The sequence below is a fragment of the Rutidosis leptorrhynchoides genome, chromosome 5, assembly GCF_046630445.1.
Source record: "Rutidosis leptorrhynchoides isolate AG116_Rl617_1_P2 chromosome 5, CSIRO_AGI_Rlap_v1, whole genome shotgun sequence".
NCBI classification, from domain to species: domain Eukaryota; kingdom Viridiplantae; phylum Streptophyta; class Magnoliopsida; order Asterales; family Asteraceae; genus Rutidosis; species Rutidosis leptorrhynchoides.
Window position 1 is genome coordinate 394,500,849 of NC_092337.1, and position 11,886 is coordinate 394,512,734.

At 33.6% G+C, this 11,886-nt stretch overlaps 1 protein-coding gene and 1 long non-coding RNA gene across 3 annotated transcripts; one reads left to right on the top strand and one right to left on the bottom strand.

Annotated features, from left to right (window-relative positions):
• Positions 1 to 300: 300 nt before the first annotated feature.
• On the bottom strand, positions 301 to 2,405 carry LOC139848074 (uncharacterized). Of its 2 annotated transcripts, XR_011759828.1 has the most exons (4): positions 2,242 to 2,405; positions 1,575 to 1,643; positions 741 to 1,288; positions 301 to 630 (listed from the first exon to the last, which is right to left on the bottom strand). It is a non-coding gene; the product is annotated as an uncharacterized lncRNA (long non-coding RNA). The 2 variants fall into 2 exon arrangements; XR_011759827.1 differs by having other exon boundaries at positions 741 to 1,643.
• A 6,291-nt stretch (positions 2,406 to 8,696) lies between these two features.
• On the top strand, positions 8,697 to 11,642 carry LOC139850258 (pentatricopeptide repeat-containing protein At3g29230-like). Its single transcript, XM_071839842.1, has 2 exons — positions 8,697 to 10,188; positions 10,825 to 11,642. Exons 1-2 carry the CDS (start codon positions 8,747 to 8,749, stop codon positions 10,943 to 10,945), a joined length of 1,563 nt encoding a protein of 520 aa, XP_071695943.1. The 5' UTR covers positions 8,697 to 8,746; the 3' UTR covers positions 10,946 to 11,642.
• Positions 11,643 to 11,886: the final 244 nt, after the last annotated feature.

The window sequence follows — 11,886 nt, forward strand, 5'->3', positions numbered from 1 at the left end:
GTTGGACCATTTGACAAGCCTTTTCCCATACTGGCAAGCCGTATGGCAACCCTTTTTTATGCCTGGTCAGCCTTGATTAACTGGATCGTGACTTGATTTCTTGTCTTTCACCGTTTTCGCTCTAGAATATTCGTTTTAGCTCTGTTTCTCTTGATTCTTTTTTGCATCATCTTCGTAATTACTTTATCTACAAATTTAACTGAAAAAGCGATTATTTTGCTGACAAAGTTTTGAACTTTATGCTTTTAGGACTCAATATCGGGGGTAAAAACATGACTTTTTAGCCGATATCACACCTCGAGCACTGTAAAATCAGGATGATCAATAGTAAATGTTCAACCAATCTGCACACTTAACACATAGATACCTAATTTTATAAACCAATCGACTATCAGATCATTTCATTTACAGTTAATCATCTTTATAAGTGATAAGATAAAATAAAAAAAAAAATTGGATTTAACCTGAATAACTTATGTTTACAGTACATGTTAAGCTTTTTGAAGTGATGATAAGCTACTGGTTATGCATTACCTTATGTTTAGGATGACAAACTACATCCCATAAGTCAATAACATGATAGAGTAGCATCTCTTAAACTCTTCCAAAATCTTAAGAACACATTTTTATCTGCATATATGAAAATTAAAATAGCATTACATAAATGATAACAACCAGTCTCTACCCACTATGTTACCACCCATTCCTTAAAAATTTGGACAGTCAGGGAGGGAGTTCACCTAACCCTTGTCGTGGTTTGCCTCCACCGGGTACTTGAGAGGATGCACCATCATGTCACTTGTTTCTCAGTAAAAAACTGGTCCCACTTCTACTACGCCACCAACTTCACCCATCTTACAAACTTAAGAGACTCAGGTTGCTTAAAACATCTCTCAAATATACTAAAGTACTATGCCCATGAGCATATGTTATACCCAAATACATGCACAAAACCATTTAATTTTAATGATGATTTATTTGAAAGATACTTTTTTCATTCAAAATTGACCCGTTTATTAATAAATGATCTAATCCCGACCATGTTCAATACACCCGTTTTGCCACCACCAGATTAAAAACTCTATCGACCTCAATTGTTAGAACAGGAACACAATATTACCTTACCTCAATGGTATAAACTGTAGTTTCACTTCCGCGTATTATAGCATCTTTCAAAATCCTTCCTAAGACCTGTTCAAGTTTGAAGAGCAAACTACACTTACATGTGTCAATAATCCTTTTGAATTGCTTCTGCATACTTTATGACTATATGCTTCATTCGTGATGTCTGCCAAAAAGGTATTAAGGATTTTGTGCATCAAAAAACACTCACCCCATGTAAGGTGGGGCTACTTAGTGTACATTTTATACAGAAAATTCCAAAAAGACTTGCAATTGAACTAATAAAGTAAAATTTGAATTTATATTTGACACACTCATCCATTAGTTCTAAAATTTAATGTTGCAACGTGTTTGCACCAACTAAACTGGAAAAAAAAACTACACACCTTACCTGATCCATCCATGTTGCCACCTTTAGTGATAAAATAAAAAATCTTAACCTTGTTTCGTACCTGAGAATTTTAATTATTGGATCCTTGGACAGTAGGAACATATGCTCTTGAATTCCTTGAATTGTGCAGCTTCATAAAACATCACATACTTGGTTTAACAAAACTAAAATACAAAAGGATTTTGTAATATTCATCTATGCTAACAATAAAACTACTAATAAAGACGTTTTTATGCAATAAATATGTACTTGTGAAGACACTCAACCTGTACATGTATTAGAAGTCAGAGATAACATTAAATAGCTCATACATAAGTTATTTAATCATCAATATGATGCTTCGCATAGTTACTCCAAAAATACTTCTGTAATAAGTCTAAATGATGTCACAGAAGGGCATATAGCCTAGTGTTGCAATTATTCCAAACCCATTCTAAAATAGACATAATTCAATCCATTTAGCCTATTAAGATTTCCTTTATACCCATTCCCTTTAAGGCTACTTTTTCCCTATTAACATGTAAAATATAATCAACCAATAGTTATTATTGATTATATGTCAGCATAATATACAATGAACACCAACCAAAGTCATTAGAATCCTAGATATATATGAGTGATGTATATACCTAAGTGATTAGAAGGAACTTTTCTTAAAACAATCTTCCAGTAGTTATCTATAACCAGAAAATAATTCCATATATGAGTCAAACATGATTGTAATGTACCTTGAGAGAAACGGATTTCAATAACTCCATATAATAGGAATTAGAACGAATGGCAAGCAGGAAGATAAAAAGTATCAAATATCATTTCCAAAAGCTCTTTTTCATGTCCGCGGGGATGCTTCAGAAGGGAAGATAGGAGACGTCTCTGTTAAACCGTATCACTAATATAAAAGTGGCAGCAGGTGCAGCCACTCAAGCCAACCCGCTAATAAAATGTTTATAACCGATGTTATTGCAAGAAAATCACAACTTAGTAACGAAGGGATTTATCCGAAAACATATGCCATTTGTATATTAAACTTTTAATTTTATCATAACCAAATAACCAAATTTTCTATAACCAAAAAAGAAATAACAAGTCCAAATCTAATGAGCAACAGTTTTCTTTGTTTACCCGTTTGGTACTCGTCTTCCATGCTAGATGTTCTACTTCCCTGCATTGACCCATTTAAGATCAAACATATAAATCTTATTGATGCATCTGAGATAAAACTCATTTAAATGTAATTTATCAAAACCGCCACTTTTTTAACATATTGTCACAAAATCTGGTACATGGGTTTCATCCTTGGTGTTCACTGTCCACACCATGACTTGACCGATTATATCTTCCATATACAGTTTTATACTCGTATATAGAGCATAAATCACTAAAATTCTGCACTACATTCATCTCCAATGGTTGAGCGTCCGGGCAACACTGCATAACACACCACAGTAAGATTAGAGAATACACTGTAATGGCACAATATGCTTAAACAGTAGAAACACCACATATTCACAACAAGTGAGAAAGTGTTAAAGTTAAAAAAACATTTTATATTCTTTTTTTTAATCTTAGTTTCCATTTCTATTATTTTGTTCCTTATAATCCATGTACTTCCCTTAGTTTACATTAAGTACCCACACAAAATTTTAAAATCTTTTTTCCTGTTAATTACCGTGACATAACCAAAATATCCTAAGCCTACCTTCTTTATCACACAAATCAGGTTCGTAATAATTCCGAAAAATTCTTCGCAGTTCCAAAAAAAATCTGAAAAACATCCATAGACTATGTGGCTATTCAATATCGTTTTAATGGAGAATTGGTTAGCATCACTAAGCACTTTCAAACTACATATGAAATAGTCACACGTCATTGTCATCATCATATGTTTATAATAGCCATTACAATACACATTCTTTTCCATGTTTTCTACCATAAATATTTTAAGTATTAATAAAACTTACTTTATGTTATTGTTTGAGATGGAAACTGAATAATCCTACACAAGTAATCCTTATCTTCAACAGAAGCAGCAATCTTGTAAACCAAATTGTAAGTAACTAGAGGGGGGTTGAATAGTTACTTGATACGTTTTTAACACTTTTTCGATTGATCACCAAATTCGATTAACTTTGATCAACCAATTCAACTCAAACTTGATGTGTGTAGTGTATATGTTCAAAATGATAAATGAAGTAATGTAAAGAACATAGACACACGGATTTATATTGGTTCGGGTGGATGTTAACTAATCCACCTTAATCCACTCTCTGATTACACTAATCGGGATTTGTTGCTTCACTAAGCACTTTTCTCCAAACCCGGTGGAGATTCAATTTACAAGGCTTCAACTTCTTTGGTAGACAACAAACCTAATCTTTCTATCCCTTTGAAAGATCAACTTTAACATAGATCAACTTGTCTTCACCTTAGACAAGTATCAATCTTCAAATAAGATTAATCAACTTCCTAAGTCCCTTTAAGGAAGTAGATCACTAAGCTAGCCTATGCTTCTACTAATTGAAGTTACAAGACTTATACACTTTGCAATGATGATCCTAACACAATACTAGGACATACATTACACTAAGTAAACTCACAAGATTAATGATTTTGATTAGTAAGTTTATAACAACCAATTCTATATCTCTACGATCATAGAATCTTCTCTTGTTTGCTCACATTTGAGTAGTAATTAGAGCCCTTATGATCTCTGGAAATAAGCCTTTGAAATATGCAAGAGGGTCAGCTTCAAATGCTCTTAAATGTTTGCCTTTTATAGTGGGATTCAAAAAATAGCCGTTGACACACGGTTGCCTGCACGGTCGACCGTGGTGCGACCGTGCGTGCTCCAGTCTAAATTTAGTATCCGTTGTATAGCCGTTTGACTCAAATTTGAACACCGCATTTTGGCACCTTTACTCCTTCTAGCACCTGTAAAAGAAATCAAACATCCTATACAATACCTATATGCATTAAGTGTGTGAGATTTAGTCTTATTGCATGAAAGTGACTAATCATTCCAAAAGTGGCAAACCCAACATTCTTGGAGAAGTGTCTTGATTGATATTTTGGAAAATCTCAGTTTGGTCAAGACTTAGTTAGTCATATTAATGCCTTTGGTTCAATTCTAAAGACTAGTCACTATGTCATTAACTTCCTAGTTTCAATTAATCACAAATCATGTTCTATTTGAGTTTAGGTAGAGATTAATTTAGTGATGTGTCTATAAGATAATTATGAAGTATGTAGAGACATTAAAGTTAAGTCATTCTTGAATAAGCAATCACACTTAGTTACTTAGACTAGACCAAATAGACAATTGACTATGATTTCATTGTGAACCATTTTACACTTAATTTATTGGAGTAGGTTATTTACTTGAATCCTAACTAGTGAGCACATAGCAAACATATTAATCAAGTTGACAAGTTTATGAGTATTAAGCATATTGGCAAGTAGCAAGTAATACTTACATAGCAAGAACTAGTTATTCTAGGATCAATCATATAGATACTTGCACAACTTATAATTCAAGCTCTTAACAAGTTTAATTGCAATATAACATATTGCTTGATTAATGTGTAAGCACACATTAATGTCCAACACATGCACAAGGGAAGAGTAATCTCTAGTTGGGACTTGGTGACCATCCTAAATGTATCTAAGTGTGTTTTAGGATTACAAGTCATTACTAGTTAACCTTGAGAGCATTGTTCCTCATTTAGCCTTAATTAATCACTAAGTCATTTCTAATAGCAATTATTGTTCTAGTGACATTGGCTTAAATGTGTTGGTACTTGATGATCATACTAAGGATATCTAGATAAGAATTAAGATCACAAGTTGTTGATTAACACTTATGTGTTATGCCTAATCTTGGTTAATTAGTCATTAAGATATCATTAGGCGTAATTAATCACAATTAGTGTTTTTATGACCAAAAATCAATTGAGTATGGAGAGGGCATCTATTCTAAGCATGTTGAGAAATGTTTCATGAATTATAGATGTCGGGAACTAGTCAAACTTTATTTGGTCAAAAACGGTAACAGAGAAAACTGCGGTCACACTGCGGTTGACCGTGGTGGCGACCGTGCAACTTGTTTTCATAAAACTGCGTTGCAATTCATTTTGGGGTTTCACGGTTGACTATACGGTCGACCGTACCTCGATCGTGTGTCTAGCTGAACTTTTAATTTCATTCTTTAACCTATGTTTGACTTGGTTGTTTGCAAGATAAAGTATGGATTAGTGACCTTGCGTGTTTTATGTTAAGATGTCAGTCATCACTTATGCATATGTGTGTGTCATCATCAAAACATATTCTTTGGTTAATTATCATGCTTAAGTTTTTCGTTTAGTTTATTAACCAACATTCAACCAACACAAATGAAACCGTCTGTGGTTCAATAAACTAGAGACAATTTAACGCTCTAAGAAACACAAAAATCGTCATAATTAGCTCAAATTTGAGTTGCAAAATACACACAAATAACATACAAAAAGATGTAGAGATGATCATAACTCACAAAAATTAGGGTTGCATAAGTCACACAAATAACATACAATTCGATTATACATCAAAAATCGAGTACCACATACAATCAAAATCGATTGGAAACATTGAATAGAAAATACCTAAATTCATCTTAAACAAAACAACGCACGCTATTCAAAAATTACGAATATAGTACTGCAAATGTTAATTAGCTTGGACAATATTTTCAAAACCCTAATTAAAATCATCAATGAAGAAACATACCTTGGAATCTTTAAATTTAGCAAAAGCGAGTTGAATCATATTGCAAAAGAAGAACGAAAGTATAATTCGTTGAATTTCTTTTACGATTTAAGTCTCCGGTTAAAATACTAACCCGTGAATTTCGAATGAAGATTATTCAATAAACGATATTGATTAACCAAATCGACCCCTAACGATAGTAGATCCTGATGTTTGCGAGTGATTTTTGAAGAATTCCTAACCCGTAAACGTTCTTACTATCAAAATATTTGGATTGATTTGTGAAGGTTGCGTGTTGAGAAGCATGCGATTGAAGCGAGGGTTTGCCAGTTGTTTTGTTCGTAAGGATTGTAGGTGTCGACTAATTTGAGTTCTTTATGTTTTTAATTGCCCGTGTTTTTGTTAATGTAGGGGCAATATGGGAAAGAAAGTTTTGATAGTGTACTTATTGAGTTATAATTAAGGGTGTAAAGAATTGGTTGGTGATGGTAATTTTCTTGATTTAATGGTTGAGATTAGTGGAAAAATTAAAATGTATCTCTTTTTTGACTTTATTATAATGTATAGTAGGGATAGGGATTTTAACAAACGTTAGTCATAGATTCTACTATAGATCAATGGATCTTGCAATGTAGGTTAGGGTCGTTATAAGTTGTTTGTAGCAAATGGTTCAATGAATTTTGTCAAATAAACTACTTAAAGTTATCAAGATCCTTTTGATCATCATAGTTTAATTTCCGATTTTTCCTTAAAAATACTCGTGGAAGGCTTACTTTCGGGCAGGGGCGATCTTAAGTGGGGACAAGGGGGCGCCCGCCTCCAGTTGATTTTGAAATTTTAGTGGACAAATTTTTAAATTTTTCGACTTTGCTCCGGGTAGATTTTTTTTACACCAAAATCTACAAATTTTGCTCAAAAATCTACAAATTTTGCCCCAAAACGTTCAAATTTTATCCACAAACCTTCAAATTTTGCCTAAAAATCTCCTTTTTTTTGCTCAAATACCTCCATATTTTGCCCAAAAATGTTTCTACGATTTTAAAAAAAAATTCGCCCCCAATGAAAAATAATCCTGGTTCCGCCACTGCTTTCGGGAAGCTGGGTTGCCCCGAGGGAGGTTTTACCGACCGTATTCAGGATCCAGGTCCAACACGTCTGCCTATCGGGATGATTTAGGGTTCGAATCCATGTAATACGGTTCGGGTTTCTACCCGAAAGTGCGTGCATACGTGGCGAATTAAATTCAAATGTGGTTAAGTCCCCTTTAGATGATGTCGACAACCTGTCTTTCAAAAAATAAAATTATGTTTTTTTCCTTAAAAAACATGCAAACTACCAGTAATATCTATATTATCATATAAGTCTCTAAAATGATGATGTCATAACTAAGGATTATCCAAGTTTAAAGAAAAATTCAAAAATAAAGAAAAAAAAAAATTAAACACCTCATGATGATGTCATTAAATTAATTAATTATATTTAATAAAAATATTAACATGTTCATTATATAATATATGAATCATTATGTACAACTTTATGATAAAACATTTCCATGATCATATATACAATATTCGAAGCATTATGTACAACCTTATGGTAAAACACCTCCATGACCATATGTACAATATTTGAAGCATTATGTACAACATTATGATAAAACATCCTCATGACTGTATGTAAAAACTTTAAAACAAATTGTACAATCTTTTACAAGACACTCCATGAACACATGTACAAACTTTGAAGCATATTGTACAACCTTCATATAATAATTGTATTTTTATTTTTTTTAATAAAAAATTAAAGAGACATTTGTTATTACTATTAATTATTATTAATAATATAAATAATCAACTTTAGAACAAACTTTATTATTATTGTATTATTATTATTCAAATTCAAATATGAGTTCTGTTTACGGGATTAATCACGTTACATATGTATACGAAATACACGTCTCATTAAAATGTTGTAATGTAGGCTTTTATGACAAGGAAAATAGTAATTGTGATAAAATTTGAAGAAGGTCGTGGGGGAATAGTAGTTCATTTATTCTGACCATGTTAAGTATGTCAATATGTTTGTAAAAGCAACGACAAGTTTCTTAGTCGGAATCTGTGATTCAACGGATTATTAAACTAAATGACTTTAACATTTATGTTCACTTAATACCTAAAACATATCATTAAAGTGTTTCGTTTAAACAAACCCGTGAAATAAGTTTCTTAGTTGGAATCTGTGGTTCCACGGGTCATTAAACTAAATGACTTTAATATTTACATTCACTTAATACTTAAAACTTATCATTCACTGTTTCGTTTAAACAAACCCGTAGATTCTAACAAAATAGAATTTAAAAATGTAGCTAATGCTACAAACCTGTTACACGATTTGAAAATTTCTACCGGTTTCCCAAATTGCTCTGGCCCGGGTCCTTCCTTTTTGAAAAGTTGTATTAACGTTTACTTGAAAGTACCTACGTAAGTAACATCAATGTTTTTCAGCATTCGACAATTCGAATACCTAATAACCAAATGTAAAAACATCAAACAATACCAACAGATACATGCTCAAATCATCACTCACCAAACCCAAAATATATTCCATAACCAACCAAACCCAAGTCTACAACTTTATAATTCACTCATTAGAGCTTTTTCATCATCCCATAATCAACATCAACAAGCCATATTTATGTACATCCAAATGCTACGCAATGGTATACGTCCCAATCATATGACATTTCCGTTTGTTATTAAAGCGTGCACTGCATCATCAATGATTAATCAAGTTAAGGGTTTGGTTCATACTCATGTCTTAAAATGTGGTTTAGAATCTGATCTTTACGTACGAAGTTCGTTGATTAAGTTTTACGCGAATAGTAACTGTTTAACGTCTGCGAAACGGTTGTTTGATTTGTATCCTGATAGAGATGTTGTGTGTTGGAACTCAATGATCGATGGGTATGTGAAATTTGGAAAGATGGAGCTTGCACGTAAGGTGTTTGATGAAATGCCGTGTAAGGATGTGGTTTCGTGGAATAGTATGATTAATGGGTATGCGATCGTTGGGAGTCTTGGTGAAGCGAAGAAGGTGTTTGATGAAATGCCTGAGAGAAATATTGTTTCTTGGAATTCGATGTTGGCGGGGTACGTGAAATGTGGTGATGTAGAGGGTGCGGTTAATATGTTTCGTCACATGCCGTGTAGAGATGTCGTTTCGTGGAATGCTATGCTTGCTTGTTATGCGCAAAACGGAAAGTCAAACGAAACACTTGCGTTGTTTGATGAAATGAAGGTTGTGGGAGTAAGAGTGAACGAGGCTACGGTTGTTAGTGTACTGTCTGCTATTGGTCAGTTGGGCGTTTTAGAACAAGGGTTGTATTTACATTCGTATATTCGTGAACAACATATTGAAGTAAACCGAATTGTTGCTACTGCATTGATAGATATGTATGTTAAATGTGGTAACATTGAAGAAGCATTAGAAGTGTTTAATTCAATGCAATTTAAAGACATTCTTGCTTGGAATACGATGTTAATCGGGTTAGGAATGCATGGTCATGCTAAAGATGCTCAAATTTTGTTTAAAAAGATGGAGTATGAAAAAGTGGCACCAAATGATGTAACTTTTGTTGCGATGCTTGGTGCTTTTTGTCACGCTGGAATGATTAACAAAGGTCAGAAACTATTGTCTTGTATGGAATGTGATTATGGTGTTGAACCGAAAGTTGAACATTATGGATGTGTTATTGACATGTTTTCTCGAGCTGGAAGATTTGTGGATGCGTTGGATGTTATTAGGGTTATGCCTATGGAGCCGAATGTGTACGCATGGGGTGCTTTGTTGGGTGGATGCAAGATACATGGGAACGATAAGGTGGCTCAGGCGGTTGGAAAACGCCTTATTGATTTAGAACCCGAACATAGTGGACGGTACTAAGCTCTTTGTTTATTAAGTTTATCTTAGTTATGATGATGACTTATTCCTGGCAATAATGACCCATACACTAAAAATTGGGTCCTTTGGGTCAACCGATTGGGTCCATTGGGTTTTGAGAAATCAAAAGGAATGGGTCCAATATAGACCCATCTTTAGTCCTTCAATATGTTAGAAGGTCCATCTAGACCCGTTGAAACCGATTTCCAACCCATTATACGAAGAAAAAAAATAAAAAAACCGAAAAAATCAAAAACTTAGAAACTTAGAAAAATTAAAAAGTTTAAAAATTATAAAACATTATACATTAAAAAAAAAAAAAAAAGTAAACTAATTTTAAAAAAAATAATAAAAATTAAAAAATAAATTAAAAAAGTCATTATTTTTGTTAAAATAATTAATTTTTTAAAGAAAAAATAATTATTTTTAAAAAAATAATTTTATAAGAAAAATGGGTCTCGACCCAACCCAACCCGCTTGGACCCAACCTGTTCGACCCGTTTGAATTTTGAGACCCGTTTGACCCATGACCCGTTTTGACCCAAACTCAATTGGGTGTCGACCCAACCCAACCCGTTTGCCAGGCTTAGATGATGTCAATAGAAATGTATGGTTTTATAATCTTTTTTTAGGTATGTTGTTCTTTCAAACATATATGCTGGAGCAAAACGATGGGATGATGCGAAAACTACAAGGAAGCTTATGCAAGACAATGGTGTAGCCAAAATTCCCGGACTAAGCGTGGTTGGTTGAAGGTAGATGTGAATAGTTTTTGTTGAATCAAATCGTATGCGGTGAAAGTCGGGATGAAACTTCAGTGCAGATCAAGAAGAAGATAGATGCTCGCAGATGAATCAAATCTTATGGAATGGAATTAGGAATGCAATTCGATCGAATTCCATTGGATTCTGCAAAATAATCGCAGCCTAAAATTACCCATGAATGAGAAATTAACTTCTTTTAAAGTGTTGCTCCATTACAGTAGTGATTGTCATTCTCAGTTGGCAGTTTCCCTTTGTAATGCAATTGTTTTAAGCCCCATTTACTTATTTAACCATCGTCACTTGCTGATGCTATCATATGTGACCCATTAACGCCATTTGCCTTTGTTTCTGGGGTACCATGATTTTAATCCAATTTAACCCAAACTAGTTTGCCAATCCGCCCAATTTCCACCCGTGCAAGACAAGTTAGTTGTACAAAACAATATATACCTGAGAATCTTCACTGCCACTAGTAACGAATGCCTGCTGTTTAAGTCCACCAAAGCAAGCTATAACAATAAAGCGAGAGCGCTTCTGACCTTTGTACATTGCAATGACTCGAATGTGGCCCTGGATACTCCAAAGATGTAATTCTTCATTCAAAAATCACAATACTAACGAGCAGGTACTTATTATCCCTAGATAATGTAAACGAAACTATCATCTGATCTTCCTCTGTGCATCTTTCAGTTCTTGATTCTCTGATTAGCAGTATCATTGTTTCCTCTATGTGCCTTTTAATATATATTGTTGGAGCTAATCGGTTCATTGTGTCCCACATCGGAAAGTGAAAAAAAAACAAATGTGCACATATAAGCTTATGGGAACCTCCCTCTATCACCAATTGGTTTTAGAGTACTGTGGAACTCACGAGCTTATATGTTGTACATATTGGTGGATCTAAAATCGATCCTACAAATGGTATCAGAG